Source organism: Vespula pensylvanica, chromosome 2 (genome assembly GCF_014466175.1).
Source record: "Vespula pensylvanica isolate Volc-1 chromosome 2, ASM1446617v1, whole genome shotgun sequence".
NCBI lineage: Eukaryota > Metazoa > Arthropoda > Insecta > Hymenoptera > Vespidae > Vespula > Vespula pensylvanica.
Window position 1 is genome coordinate 12,391,811 of NC_057686.1, and position 15,266 is coordinate 12,407,076.

General features: G+C 34.0%; 4 protein-coding genes across 8 annotated transcripts in view; 1 reads left to right on the top strand and 3 right to left on the bottom strand.

The window, feature by feature from the left end:
• Positions 1–784: 784 nt before the first annotated feature.
• Positions 785–2,749, bottom strand: LOC122637544 (glutathione S-transferase C-terminal domain-containing protein homolog). The gene has a single exon (XM_043829737.1). It carries the CDS (start codon positions 2,596–2,598, stop codon positions 892–894), a length of 1,707 nt encoding a protein of 568 aa, XP_043685672.1. The 5' UTR covers positions 2,599–2,749; the 3' UTR covers positions 785–891.
• Positions 2,750–3,026: 277 nt separating this feature from the next.
• Positions 3,027–5,225, bottom strand: LOC122637548 (evolutionarily conserved signaling intermediate in Toll pathway, mitochondrial). Its single transcript, XM_043829741.1, has 3 exons — positions 4,069–5,225; positions 3,735–3,995; positions 3,027–3,145 (listed from the first exon to the last, which is right to left on the bottom strand). The coding sequence occupies exons 1-3, from the start codon at positions 4,991–4,993 to the stop codon at positions 3,141–3,143; spliced, it is 1,191 nt and encodes a 396-aa protein (XP_043685676.1). The 5' UTR covers positions 4,994–5,225; the 3' UTR covers positions 3,027–3,140.
• Positions 4,782–6,736, top strand: LOC122637551 (26S proteasome non-ATPase regulatory subunit 10-like). Of its 3 annotated transcripts, none has more exons than XM_043829748.1 (4): positions 4,782–4,881; positions 5,670–5,768; positions 6,018–6,306; positions 6,427–6,736. In XM_043829748.1, exons 2-4 carry the CDS (start codon positions 5,679–5,681, stop codon positions 6,630–6,632), a joined length of 585 nt encoding a protein of 194 aa, XP_043685683.1. In that variant the 5' UTR covers positions 4,782–4,881; positions 5,670–5,678; the 3' UTR covers positions 6,633–6,736. The 3 variants fall into 3 exon arrangements, with proteins under 3 accessions (XP_043685683.1, XP_043685684.1, XP_043685682.1); XM_043829749.1 differs by lacking the exon at positions 4,782–4,881 and adding an exon at positions 5,399–5,509; XM_043829747.1 differs by lacking the exon at positions 4,782–4,881 and adding an exon at positions 5,404–5,574.
• An 8-nt stretch (positions 6,737–6,744) lies between these two features.
• Positions 6,745–15,266, bottom strand: part of LOC122637540 (myosin heavy chain, non-muscle) — a 25,180-nt gene continuing 16,658 nt past the window's right edge. For all 3 annotated transcript variants that reach the window (XM_043829729.1, XM_043829727.1, XM_043829728.1), the window contains 5 exons: positions 14,447–14,539; positions 14,196–14,358; positions 12,768–14,104; positions 9,159–12,694; positions 6,745–9,027 (listed from right to left, as the gene is read on the bottom strand). In XM_043829729.1, coding sequence (XP_043685664.1) covers positions 8,901–9,027; positions 9,159–12,694; positions 12,768–14,104; positions 14,196–14,358; positions 14,447–14,539 — 5,256 coding nt within the window. In that variant the 3' untranslated portion in view covers positions 6,745–8,900. The remainder of the gene's footprint in view (positions 9,028–9,158; positions 12,695–12,767; positions 14,105–14,195; positions 14,359–14,446; positions 14,540–15,266) is intronic.

Consider the following 15,266-nt stretch of genomic DNA (forward strand, 5'->3'; position numbering starts at 1 on the left):
TAGAAGAAGCTTAAAACAGATGTGAATTGAAATAAACATAAGTTTACTATTTAAGTAAAAGAAATATCAGATATGGCTAACTTACTCTGTGGCAGTGTATCTGTGCTCGTATGACTGAAATTGTAAATAGTACATGAAACACACAATCTTAAAAAAACATAAAATGTGTATATGGTACTTTCACTTCATTCTCCATCAGCCATTTTATTGAAAGACCAAAATTAAATGTTGAAAGTGTTAAACCATAAAATAAAGATGGAAGTTTATTTAAATTTCAATATTGCCCAAGCATATACTCAGCGCTTGAAGTAGTATAGTAAAAATGAATATTCCCTAGTTCCTCTAATATAATATAAAGAAAAAAAACTTCGTTTCATGTTTCTCTTACAATTAGGTATGTAACGATAGGAAATTGTGTAAGACATTTAAGTAATGCTAATAATTTGTATACATGATTATTTTTTCTTCTTTTTTGTACATACCAATAAAAATCTTCATACAATTATTAATAAATTTCTAGTGCAGTAATGGCACGTGTCTCATTAATAAATTGAAATAATATTACAGTAAGGGTCATACTATAAACAATTAATGTAATAAGTAATATAAAAGTTCATAGAAATTCAAAAAAAGGAAGAATAACATATTGTAAATTCGTAATATTCATCTATGATACGCAAAGTATATTTTAAAAAGAGTTTGTAAGAGGAAGCTTAATTTTTATTGTATCAATGTTATTCGTAATATATTATTTGTTTCAGGCAACAAGTAAGTATAATATATGTATAATTTACGCATATTTATTTGTACCGTAAAGTTCGTTGTACAAACATTTTTATTTGATATTACATTACAAATTATATTGAAAAAATATTTTTTAATGTTAATGTTCTAATTTTCCATACATATTTTTTTAGGGATTCCAACTAATATGTGATTTTTAGGTGTACATGTCTCTGGTATTAATTTACCAAGATATACTGAATAATTAAATTGCTCTGCCTGTAATTTCCTATCAGTGTCTATAATAGCCATACATTCATATCCTTGTTGAGTTTTAGCATTCAATTTATCGTGCGTTTGATCTGCAGCATGACTAAGAGTCAAATATTGTTTGTTGTTTATGTGTTTCTTAAAAATATCACTTCTTGGATATGTTAAATGATGACAATTGTGTAATGATCCATAACAACATGGACAACTTACAAAAATAGCATTTTTTTGGATACATTGTTGAATAACTAAATCAGTTGCTACTCCGCAAGCATGTAAAGATATACCTATATTAAAATTCCCTTTAAAATAATCCAAATTACACTGATAAAATTTAATATTAGTCAATTTCAGCAGCTTTACTCTTTCTTTTGCTCTATTTAAAGACTGTTCTTTATTTTCTAATAATATTACAGTACAGTTTGGTAAGAGATATGCAAGTAAGACTCCAAGGTGACCACTACCAGAACAAAAGTCTACAATAACATCACCTGCTTTTGCTAATTTTATAACAGGTTTACATAAGTTTTCTAACTGTTGAGATTTTCTTTTCAGACGAGAAGGCGGTAAAGAACCACCTTCTGGAGTTATATCAAAAGGAATATTTGTCCAGTCAAAACATATTTCTGCGCCGTAAGTTTCTACATCAAGTTCACTTATAATTTCTGCATTATGGATAATTTGCATGGAATATTCTATGTCTTTTTGTTTTGTGTAGATACGACTTTTTGGTTTATATCTTTTGGGATCACTTTTATATAAACTTTCATTAGAAACTTGAGGAAGTATATAATTAATTTCATTATTAATTTTCTTTTCTTGAATGGATAAGCAACTTAAACATTCCAGTATAATATGATCTTGCACCATTCGCCCGTACCACTTAGTTATCAATGGTAATAATTTGAGTATTGCATCACTCGAATATGTTGTAAGCAATATATGCACGCAAACAAAAATAATTATATCAGCTAATGTAATATAAGAACCTTCTGCATATTTATGTTCTGGTATTTGAGCTTTATATTCTGTTATTACATCTTGTGCACTATTTTTCTTAAACTCTACATATTTATACAAATTATGTATCCTTAACGGTTGCGACATATGACATTCAAATCTTGCAAGGCTATGAGGCAGTTCTACTTCATTCGAACTATCTAAATCAAGAAATTTTAACATGTTAATCATATCTATTTCACAAAACTTAGTCCAAACACTGCTTTCCAAACAAGCTAATAAGCATGATTCTTTAAATCCCAACAAAGATCTACAGTAATGTAATGGATAATCTATGAGAGTTGTTTTTATAATCTGTCTTAGTATAGCACAAAGTCCTGCTATGTAACTTGTTTTATTTAAAACTATACTAGGTAATTCACAAGAATTTACATCATGAGGAATCTCATTTTTATCTATAATTTCATATACAAATTGAGATATATCTACAATATATGCACATTCATTTAACTTTTGTTTAGTTTGAATCAATTTAATATTGATTTCAGAATTGCAATATTTTATTGTAAAAAGAGTTATAACTGTTTCTATTGGAGCAAGGCATAAATCAGTCAGTGAATATATCTCTAAATATGCTTCATCCATTTTTTAGGTTTTTGAAACCACTAAAATATATAATATCGTTATAAAAAATTTATAAACAAATTTATTTTCACTTACTATACACTAGCTCTCAACTGTCTAGCAACTTTACGAATAATTCTTTGCCTCAGTATATTTTCCCTCCAATATACACTAATACAAGAAATAAATGCTAAGACAAACATAAAACCTTCAAATTTCCAAAATGCTCTTTCTTCTAACCATGCTACTCTGTCACAACTGAAATATAAACCATTGAAATATACATACAGAAATTCATCTTTATTATAACAAATTCCTATTAACTATAAATTACCTTCTCGTTATAATTTCTCCACTTCTACACTTCAAAACTTCTTTATACCTGGCATGGATACACACTGCAATACTTTCACTTGCTATTTCAAAAGCATCACATGGATGACATTCTGTAATTATTTCATATTCATTTCCTGGTACACAAACAGTATTATTCTCAAAGTTATCGAGATAAAGTTTATTTGGAGAATTTGTCCAGTGACTTTCAACAACCAACACTAGAATTGTTAATCTACACAAAATAAAAAAGAAATTATTCTATTTATGTATACAAATGACTACTTACTGAAGAATTTTATAAGACAAAGTAAACAATGATCTGTTTACATGTATTAATCATGAATACAACATAAAAGGTACTAAAAGACAATCATTGAAACGTGAATTACAACTGACCCTCCTAATAAAATTATACCTAGCAACATTCGCTTCTTTGTACAAGACTCAATCATTTCGTATGTTCCTACTTATATTTACACTCTTAATTCAAATTATGCTATCCTTTCATAATAAAATTAATATTCATGTATACAATGTACAGCACCATAAATTATTTTTTATATGAGATGAAATCGACAGTTGATGTTGATCGACGCGCCACTCTGTGTTAAGCTGTAAAAGCTACATTAATAGTACCACCATGATCTTAATTTCAAATTGGAATATTCATCACAAAAGATAATAAGTTGTGATATAAAATATTACATTATGTTATTTCGTTAGAATGAACTTATTGAATATTCCGTGATCTATAGATATTTCAATTTTCAATTTGTGAAATGTTTCAATTAAAATATTTGTTTTTATTATTAATTAATTACTTCTTTTTTGTAAATTTTTCTGTTCTTTTGCAAATATTATACATTCTGTTTCTACTGACGATGCCAATTTTATAAGTATAGGAATTTTTTCTAAAACTGGATTATCTTTCTGCAAATATCGAATCCAAGATATTGCAGAATCCTTACTAGATGTACCAGTGGCACATATTGCAAAATAAACACCATCCTCTTGCTCATGCACTGTGGGTGCTATAACGATTTCATTTGTCTTCCAAAATGGAATTTTGATCTTGCTAACATCTAGAAAGAAATATGAATAATCTTTATCGAATACAGTTGATTACTTTTAATACAGTAAATATCATTAACGTACCATCAGGATTTTCATATTCATAAGTACTCTTTATTGGATCTGCTCTCAAAATGAAATAATCAACTGAGTGATTTGCAACCCAAATCTTGAAAGGGCCTTCTACGTACATAGGCGTGTCCTTTCTTAATTTTAAATGTTGTACCAATAAATTTTTTTGAATAGGACTTATAGCAGATATTATCCATGTATCTTCAATAGATTCCTCTATATCTTTTGTCTCAAATTCAGATGTAACTGTTGTTACATCAACACTACTTATCTTTTGTATTGCTATTCTGGCAAGTATTTTTGGATCTGTAGGTATTGGTATAGGAACAGGCCAAGGATTTAAATTGACAAACTTAGGCATCCAATATAACATTCGCCATAACTTTTTCAATGGTTTAGCATGTTTACCAAAGGTATTTAAGAGAATATCTTCCAATTCTTCATCAGGTATTACTTGATTATCTTCCATTTGTTGTAATAGATCGGTAGCAACATCTTGATGTTTTGGATAATATTTGAACACGACATTAAAATAATTTTTTGGAATATATGGTCCTTTTGGTAAGATATTTAATAAGGCTTTATAAACTTCAAGATCCTTATGTATACCATAAATTTCCATGTATTTCAAAGCTAATTTAATAAATTCTAATTGACCTCTTTTATATTTTTCTTGTTCATAAGTTCTTATAATGTCAAGGAAACTCTCTTTCTTTTTTTCTTTTGTATTTTCAAACACAGATGTCATAAGTGCATTACTTCTCTTTGTTTTCTCTTCCTTAAGAAAGTTTTGGGCAATGTGAAATAAACGATTTGTCGCTAAAGGCAGAATTAAACAACTTCGTTCATTGAATTTCTTTTTAGTTATTACAGAATACCTAAACACTGAACTATTCCTCTTTATTAAATATCTAAAAAGTATTTTATTACCGATCATTTTATTTATAAGATAAATTATGTATATATATATATATATTTATATGTATGTGGACTTTTTAAAATTATTTACTTAGATATTTTATTAATTTTTAAAAGGCTTTTTGAATTTATTTCTAAATTATGCGTATTAACAATCTATCTAACCTCATTTGGTCAATGAATCCAATTCGAAAGTGTTTCGACAAAACAGAGCGCAACTCTTCATAGTTCTACTGATAAGGTAGATTTATTGGTTATTGATAAAACAGTTTATTATTTTAATATTAATAATTAATGTTTATAACAATGATTATAAATTCTACTAAAAATTATAAATTAAATTAATGTATATGTATTCTTGCAGTATATTCTTAAGTATTCTTAAAGCAATTTTTAATTAATATATCGATTTTATGTTGCGAGACAAAGAATGCATAGGCTCCGGCAATCCGGCGATAGTGTTTGTAAAGAATATTTTATATTCATTTATATATAATGGCTCAGCAAGATTCAATATATGATTTAGCTTATCGAGGTAAGACGTCAGACGTGAAAATTCTACTTAATGAAACTGAATCTTTGAAAACACAAACAGATAGCGTAAGTATTCAAATCTAATACACGATCGACGATTTTATCAAGGTTATTTAATCGAGGTTATAAAACGAACGTTAAACTGCATATTTGATTTTTAGAATGGACGAATGTTGATACACTGGGCTGCTTTAGGCGGACACGATGATCTAGTCAGATATTTATTATCTCTCGGTGTACCGGTCGATCCAACAGACGACGTGAGTTTCTATTCTTTTTATTTTATATCACGATGAAAAAACTGACAAAAGAGATATTATTTTGTATATAATAGAAATGAGCGGGTAATCTCAATATTTTTCTATTAGATAAATATATTAGATAAATTAATATCACTCGTAAAAAAACCTATGATATTGTTTTGCATTGAATTTTCGCAATAGTAATTATAAAAAAATCGAAACAAAATATAATTTAAAAAATTCTTTTATTTAATGATCACTTTATAGACAAACATGACACCATTAATTCTGGCAGCCTCTGCTGGACGAGAAAAAGCTGTTAACACTTTACTTGCAGAAGGTGCAAATGTTAATGCGATGACTATAGATGGACATTCAGCATTGCAATACGCAGCATCAAAAAATTGGAAGTCAATATGCGTTGCATTGCTCAGAAAATATGCTGACATAAATATTGCTGACAAAAGAGGAGCGACTCCTATGCATAGAGCTGCTTCGAAAGGAAATGTTGCAATCGTCCAAGTGTTAATAGAATATGGAAGAGATTTGAAGATAGGTCTTGTATCATTTGATGATTTTTCAGAATCAATAATAATTAATGATTAAACATTAATTAATTATTAATGAATCTCATCATATATTAATGTATGAACGTTACGTGGATCATTTATTTTAGATCAGAGAGACGCATATGGAAATACCCCGTTGCATCTAGCTTGCGAGGAGGATCGTCTGGAGGAAGCAAAGATATTGGTTGCAAATGGCGCCGATATAACATTGACCAACAAAGAACGCAAAACTCCATTGGATCTGGCGAGTCCTGGATTAGCTCGAACGCTTAAAGAACTAAAGGAAGAACCAATAACAGCTGGTACTGCTTAAGACTTTTTTTTTTATATTTCAATTATACTTAAATGTTGATTTTCTTCAATATGAAAAAGAAAAAAAGTAAATAAATAAAACGCGTGATTATACAAATAAAAATACTCCAAGATTAGTGCTTAATTTGATCTACTATTTTAGCATTTATTATACTTTTCTTTTATATACTTATGATGCAATCAACGTTTATATTTATTCCATATAAAACATATCAAAACTCTTCCTTCCACGTTATTTCAAACTTCTCACTTTTCTCTCCTAATTTCATTGTATATGACGTTAACCCCGATTATCGAATACTTTCACAATGATCACTTCTCGTCACAGTCTCGGTTAATCATCATGTCCTCTACGTTGCGTTCGAATTTTTTTTTATTTTTTTTTATTTTTTTATTTTTTTATTTTGTATGCAATAACGGCAAGTAGGACATGATACAAGAAAAAAAAAAAACAACGAGAAATGAACATCCTCTCAAAGCGATTATATACACAATTCACAGTGTTCACAAGTGGAAAAATTTCTTGTATAAAGAGATTGCATATCATTTTAATCGGCTTTAAGCATCGACATGATATGCTGCCTCTGAAATCAACAGCACGTATAATGGCAGTTCCGTTCTTCTATTTGTTTGTTCCTTTTTTCTTTTTCTTTTCTTATTTTTAGAATCATGCCTTCAGAATCTTGCCTAAAATATCTCTAGGAAGCCATAGTTTAACACCTTATTTCGTTTAATATATTAAAGGCCTATTATTAATTAGTATATTTTCCATGTTTGCTAGTCGCATCAAAATATATTCTAACCCTGGCACAATGTTTGCTATAAATGCCTTTTGGTACAAAGGATTCCATAAAATGTGTATGTAAAAAAATGCATGTATAAAACATCTTCACGGTACTTGGGTCGGTGATCGCTTTAACGCAATTTGTGAAATTTGCGCCTATACATTGGGACCCACCCAAGTCAGACGAATTTGAGTCACAATTTATTATCATTTTTTTTTTCACTTTCCTTTTTTTTCTTTTTTCTTTAATCGTTTCCCTAATCAGTTCATTTCAAAAGGTTAGTAACAACTGAATAGCTAATTCAAAAAATCATAAATAAAACTGTAATGTCTTAAGTACAAAAAAAAAATAAAGTCTTTGCGTCACACTGTTACCTAACTTCCCCAAAAGTGTAATTGTGCTTAGAATTAATAGAGGAATCAAATCTTAAAAGCAACGATCGTATGAATGCAATGATGTAAAGTGACGAATAATTACACCATATAAATATTTCACCTAAATGTTAAAGAGAAAGCAAGCAGTATGTACGAAAGACGAAATGCAATTGAAAACTTCAAATGTACGAACCTTTTAAAATGAAACTGAAGTACAACTATCCTTCTCAATTTGTCATATTTTATTTATATGATCCGCATAGTATTAGTTTAATTATGATACTATTTGTAATAATAATAAAATATTATAATAATTAATAATACTAATAATAATAATAATAATAATAATAATGTGTGTGTGTTTGTGTTGGAGGATGCTATTGATAGCAACAAAAATATAATGTAATAGTAATAATAATAATAATAATAATAATAATAATGATAATAATAGTAATAGTAATAATAATAATATTAATAATAATAATAATAATAATAATAATAATAAGGACTAATACCTTAACGCTATCTAATAGTTTTGTTAAGTTGTTATAAATTATGCAGTAATCCGCTCTGTTATTGACTTTTCTATTTTTCTCAAACACTTAACTTCTTGACATGCATCATATCAATTTAAAATCATGCTTGCATTCATACCGCTCGGCGGTTAAGTTATTAATTAATAAGTTGTAAAATTATATACACATCCTTAAACAAAAAGACTTTTCTTCTTCTTACACTCGACGTCTCATGGCATTTTATGGGAAGCATATAAAACTCTAATGAAAATAAGGAAGAAAACAAATAGAGTAGAATAAAAACAAAGAGATAATTACTTCCTATAAACTATCATCCAATTCGCAGGATCGATATACACAGATCCATCTTTATATATCTCTTAATAGCACTCTTAAGAAACAGGACTTTTATGCGTTATCCTCCTTGTAAAATTTTATCACTGAAAGCGAATGTTAGATCGAATGTACTAAATTCAATTGACTTTATATAGTCGAAGTTTACATAAGATCGAGAAATTCCGCTATCGTTGTTGCTTCGTTACGCGACGCAGGCTGTTTTCCTCGTGTTTGCACATTTCAAAAGGTTTACAGGACTTCAATTAGTATTTTCTTCGCCATCGATACTTTCGTCTTGCGTTGTCGAATCATCGCCGGACCCTCCAGTTTGTACAGATCCACGTTTTAGCCTCGTAGAGCTCAAACTTATAGCAGGTCCACCACGCCTTTAAACAAATTTACGAAAAGAGGGTTGCGTGTTATGCGCCTACAGAAAGGTCTTATACTCCAATTGCATTTGTAATTATTTCATTATTTGGAAAATGTCAATTATCCGAATTGTCTATTAGATATTTACCTCAATTTGTTCTTCAGATTTGCTACTTCGCGCGTAAGTTCCTCTTGAGATTCCAGCATATCATCCATCTCTCTTTGAGCTTTTCGCTTCATAGCTTTGTGTCTACTGATCTCTTCTTCCGCTTCGTCTAACTGTCTCTTCAATGTCTTCATTCTAGCATTTACTTTCTCCACTTGCTCCTTGTATTGATCGGCGTTTCTCCTCTCATCTTCCAATTGTATACTCATTTCTTTCAATTTCTTTTCCAATTTGCGATTGATCTTTTGTTGAGCGAACCTCTCCTTTGCTTCCGTCTCCAGTTGTTCGTCCAAATTATTTATCTTCGATTCTAATTGCTGTATCGTAGCTTTTGTCTTGGCACGTTGAGCAGTTTCTAATTCGGCAAGTTTTGCCTTCAATTCCTTGTTTTGTCTCTCCAACAACATTCTGTGAGATTCGAGTTTCTGTGTCGTAGATCGTTCGGTAGCCAAATCAGTCGACAATTGTTCTATTGTGATCTGTCCCTTTCTTGCGCGATCCACAGCGACCTCGGAAATAGATTGTTCCTCTTCCAACTCTTCCTCCAAAGTAGCGATTCTTGCTTCAAGTCTACGCTTTTCATCGAGCATTAAAGTTCCCTTATTGGCATTGTTGTTGACTTCCTCTTGAAGTTCGTCTCTCTCGTTTTCGGCCGCTCGTCTAGCGCGTTCGCTGTTAGCAAAGTCTTCCGATAGTTGCATCAAATCCGCTTCAAGACTCTTTACTTTCCTTTCCGATTCTTTCGCACCGGCCGCCAATTCGTCCCTAGCCGCTCTGAATTCCTCTATTTCCCTGGTATAATCCTTTATTTGTACTTGTAATTTTTTCAATTGCTTCAACGCGTCCTCTTTCACTTTGTTATGAATCTCCAATTGTTGCTCCATGTCCTTGTAATCGCTTTCCATCTTTTTACGTTGAGCTATCGCAGCCGCCCGTTGTTTTCTCTCATCCTCCAACTCGGCTTCAAGATCGCGCAATTGCTTGACCAATCCTCGGCGTTTTTCTTCCGCTTGTTCCTCCTTTGCTTGAAGATCTCTCTCGAACTGCGCACGCAAGGCTTGCATATTTACTTCCAATCTCAATTTTGCATCTTCCGTAAATTGCAATTCGTCCTCCAATTCCTCCACTTGAGACCTTTGTTCGGCCAGTTGCGACTCTAAAGCGCGTTTAGCTTTTTCCAATTCGTGTACGTTTTTGTCAGCTGTACCTTGATTGTTCACCAACTCATCCAATTCAGATTGGAGCCCACGACGACCTCTTTCCAACTCTTCGACCTTCTCGTTAAGTTCGTCTAATTCTCGGGTCAACGAAAGGACTCTAGTTTCCTTCTCGCGTGCTTCTCTTTCCGCGTTGTCTCTCTGTTCCGCATATTGTTCCGACACGGCCTTCTCCTCTGCGAGCACCTTGTCAAAGTTCTTCTGTTTCTTTTCCAACTCCAGCACCTTGGCTCGTTGCACTTCCAATTCGATAATGCTGTCTTCCAATTCGGCTTGTATCTTCTTCTTCGATTTGTCCAACTTGTCATTAGCCGCTTGCAATTCCTCGACTTGTCTTTGAAGCGCCTCGATATCTTTCGTGCAACGTTTCCTACTCTCTTCCAACGCTGCCGCCGCTTCTGCCTCTTCCTCGGCACGTTTCTTCGCTTCTGCCAATTGAGCGTTCAAATTCAAAACTTGTTTTTCCAAGCCACGCTTTGCCTCCTCTTCCTCCTCCAATTGCTCGTGTAGACTTTCCTTCTCGCTTTCCAACGCACGAAGTTTCGAACTTAATGCGAGCTTTTGTCTGGTCTCTTCCTCTAATTGTTGTTGAAGTTCCGTGAACTGTGACTCGCACGTTGCCGATGCTTTCAAAGCAGCCGAAGCCTTCAGTTCCGCTGCTTCTAATTGCTGCATCACGCTTTCAGCCTCTTGCTGAAGTTTCGTTACCTTTTCTGCCAACTCCTGCTTGTTCCTTTCGACTTCGCCTAATTTGGCGCTGACATCAGCTAACTGTTGCTCTGCCTGTTTACGGCGACGATCGGATTCTTGTCTGCTCGCGCTAATCGATCTCAATTCGGTCGCCAAATCTGCATTTTCAGCCTCGAGAGAGCCCTTTGCTTTTTCCAAAGCAGCTTTAGTTTTCTTCAAGGCATCCATTTGTTCGTTCAAGGCTGTTAACTCTTGCGTATGTTTGTGTCGCATATCGGATAACGTAGCTTCGTGCACCGACGTTTCTTCCTCAAGATTCTTCTTCAAAGTAGCCAATTCTTGTTCGCGTTTACTTCTTAATTCTTGCTGAGCGGCGGTAGTGTCCAACGAATCCAGCAATTCGTTCTTCAAAGCTTCCAATTCCTCGTTCAAATCTCGCTTCAATTTCTCTGCCTTACTACGTGCCGCTTTTTCTGCTTCCAAATCTTCCTGTAATTCGGCTAATTGCGATTCCAATTCTCTTAACGCCTTTTGCGCTTGCGCCTTCGCCGCACCTTCCTCGTCCATCTTTGCCATCACTTGATTCAGTTCCTCTTCGCGTTTTCCCAACTGCAGTTGCAATTCTTCGACCTGCGTTTTTCTTTCGGAGAGTTGTTCCTTTAAATCCGAAACTTCGGTTTCCACTTTTCTCTTCGATCTATCTACTTCCTGTCGTTGTTGATGATCCTTAAGCAATCTCTCTTCGAGGTCCGCTATGGTCGCTTCGTGTTTCGCTTTTAACTTCGATAAATGCTTTGCCTTCTCTTCTTCTTCGGCCAATGTTTGCGACAAGTCGTTCGCGCGTTCCTCGAGAATTTTCTTCTCTTTGAGTAGCTTCTGGTTGGTATCGTCCGAAAGTGCAAGGTCCTCCTCGAGTTTCTTAATTTTTGCATCGCACTGTACCTTCTCGAGCTGCAGCTTCTGTCTAGCAGCCTCCTCCTCTTCCAATTGCTCTTCCAAATCGCTAATGTTCAATTGCAGTTTCTTCTTCTCTTGCGTCAGGGCTGCACTCCTCTCTTCCTCCTCTTCGATGCGCGCTTCCAAATCGTGCAATATCTCTTCTAACTCTTGCTTACGCGCAGCCAACCTTGCTCGCATCTCTTCCGCCTCGGCGCAAAGTTCTACCTCGGCTTGCAACTGTTCGGCTAACATCGTCTTCTCTTCGATGGCTTGTTGATACTTACGTTCATATTCTTGGGCGGAGTGTAACTGTGACTCGAGTTTATCTCGAACTTGCTTCAATTCGTCCTCCTTTTGCGTGAGCTTCTCCTCTTGTTTCGTTACCTCTAACAAAGGCTTCACTTTGGTGTAAAGTCTCCACCATTGCCAATTGCGAAGCTTCAGGTAAGCTGCACAGTTCCTTTGTATAATACGAATGGCGTTCAGTTGTTGTAAACGTTTCTGATAATTGCGACGTGCCAAGAAACCACGACAGAATGCTTGGAAGTTTACGATCAAATCGGTTATCTTGTAATCTCTTTCCTCTTCCAGATGAGCCAAAACACCGGCACGGAAGAAAATCTTTGATTGACCAACTCGATACAGGTTTGGATCCAACTCTAATGCTTGTATCTAGAAGGAACGAACAAAGATAAGAATCGATATGTCTTTAGGCAAAATTTCCGATTAAAGAGAGGATACGTACCATTTTCTCGCAAGCCTTCTTCCCGTCCATAAAACCTTTCGGGATGACGTTCGGGGTGAGTAACTCGTAACGCTGTCTAAATTCCTGGAATGGAATTCTATTCGGGAAACCTTGTCTGCAGATACGTATTCCCTCTAACACACCGTTACATCGTAATTGATCCAATACTAAAGGAGCGTCAATTTTACCAGCTCTTTTCTCATGATTTGGAATAATACACCTGACAAAGTTTGGATTGGTATTTTTCAGGGTCAACATTAATTTAGCCAATTGCTCTTTATACAGTTGAGATACCGTTCTAAACATGCCTTTTCTAGTCCTTGCACCAAACTGCGTATCCGTCAGCGCTTGTTGCGCCATTCCTACGATTTCAGCGTCTTTCCAAATATGGCAGACGAACGGATCCTGCGATGCCTGTAAAAGGCTCACCACGTTCTCGTTCAAGGGATCCATGTTTTTCATCAGCCATTTGGCCGCCGAATAATCCACTTTACCGGCATAATGTATGATAGCAAAGTCAGCGACCCCTCGGAAGTCTGTTTTCATAAATTTCGGATGCACGCTGTGCGCACCGACAAGCTTCTCGACGAAAGTTTTGTCGGTTGCTTTGGGGAACCAACATTCCTCGTCCAATAAAGCCATGATACCCATCGGTTTGTCGATTAAATCGATCGTAGGTTGAAGATCGAGTCCAAAGTCGATGAATTTCCATTCGATACCTTCTCGCTGATACTCCTCTTGCTCGAGAATGAACATGGTGTGATTGAATAACTGTTGTAACTTTTCGTTCGTGTAATTAATGCATAGCTGTTCAAAGGAATTCAATTCGAATATCTCGAAACCGGCCATATCTAAGATACCTATAAAACTGGCACCTTGTCTTTTCGTTCTATCCAAAGATCTGTTGATCCTGTTAACTAACCAACGGAACATTCGTTCGTAGCATGCCTTTGATATAGCTTCCACCGCAAATTCTACCTGTTCCTTTGTCTGCGCTTTAGTTACAAAGTCCCTACCGACTTTGATTCGAGGTTTTAAGAAAGCTTTCGTCATTTCTGTTACACTGAGACCTAACAGATGAGATATCTTTTGTGCTACTGTATTGTCAGGTAAAGTCGCCTGATCGGAATTACGTTCTTGCCGGAACTGCATGGAACCGAATAGCATCACCGCAGAAACAATGCGGAAGATCGATGAGAAATCTTCGTTAGTCATACCCATGATGTGCATCGACTTCACTGTTGAGAAGAATTCAGCGGAATCGTCGACTCCTGGTACAGGCAGAATGCCATTAGATAAAAACGGATAATGCTTAGGGTCCTCCAATATAAATTCCTCTGTAAAGAAAAAACGAAAAATGTAACGATCAAACGTCTTATATTTCTTATCACCACCAATATATCAGCTTAGTTATTTATCGATACGTACTTTTTTGTTCTGATGAGGCACCAGCAAGCAACTGGTAAAATATGTGGAAAGTTCTTTCATCCTTGGCTTGTCTGATCGCTCTTGACTTCTCTAAAAGATACGTCTCGATATTTGCACCTGCGATATAACCGGAGGCATCGAAATTTATCCTAATAAATTTGCCCTAAAAGACAGACGAGGAGAGAGAAAGAAATTGATAAACACCGTACAAGAGTATATGTTACTAATGCTAATTGTCAGGGGGTGCTTACGAAACGAGACGAGTTGTCGTTCTTCACAGTCTTTGCGTTTCCGAACGCTTCTAAAATTGGATTTGCTTGAAGGAGCTGTTGTTCGAGTTCGCCCTATAATAAAATAGAAAAGCAAGATGATAAGTATGAGAGATTTACTACTGAAAAAAGGGATAACAGAAATGATTATGTAGATTTTTGACAAAATGTAAGCACGTATAATGAATTTCAAAAAAGTTGACAATTTTATTAACGACAATAAGTAATTCTTTTATAATAATTCTTCTTCGAATGTAAATTTCATTTCGATTATATCAATTTTAAATACTTATTGTCATTCTTTTTTTAAATTACAGCAGGGCATGAAATATAAGCTGCCAATAAAACATTGCATGTTAATTTATTTGTTGACGATAAAAGAAAAAACAGAAATGCTTTCTGCGAACGACTATTTTCCATTGATGGTTTCAATATTGTCTTTTTCTTATTTTTATTAAGTTTTTTTCCCAATATCTTTCTCTCAGAGCACAGTAAAAAAAAAAAATAATAAAATCACTGGTATAGACTGATATCGACGTATATATAAAGCGTATATCACGACGAACGGATGCACCAACGTTTGATATTTTCCAAATAATAGGTAAAAAAAAAAAAAGCGACGAACATGAAAAACTGCAACGTATTGGCCAACTGATATTTTTGCTAAACCTTTTTACTGCTGATTGTCGATTACATCTCTTTCGAGGTATTAGTAGTATACATATCCGCAAACAAGTTATACAAATACACACAAGCTTATTGTTAACCAATCGAAAGTACGATTATATATATATATATATAT

Excerpts from the sequence above, each read along its gene's own strand:
- LOC122637548 (XM_043829741.1), bottom strand. The coding sequence starts at position 4,993 with ATGATCGGTAATAAAATACTTTTTAGATATTTAATAAAGAGGAATAGT. Across the intron at positions 3,996-4,068 it reads TGAATATGAAAATCCTGATG|ATGTTAGCAAGATCAAAATT; the intron begins GTACGTTAATGA and ends ATTTCTTTCTAG.
- LOC122637551 (XM_043829747.1), top strand. The coding sequence starts at position 5,470 with ATGGCTCAGCAAGATTCAATATATGATTTAGCTTATCGAGGTAAGACG. Across the intron at positions 5,575-5,669 it reads TGAAAACACAAACAGATAGC|AATGGACGAATGTTGATACA; the intron begins GTAAGTATTCAA and ends TTTGATTTTTAG. Across the intron at positions 5,769-6,017 it reads CGGTCGATCCAACAGACGAC|ACAAACATGACACCATTAAT; the intron begins GTGAGTTTCTAT and ends ATCACTTTATAG.
- LOC122637544 (XM_043829737.1), bottom strand. The coding sequence starts at position 2,598 with ATGGATGAAGCATATTTAGAGATATATTCACTGACTGATTTATGCCTT.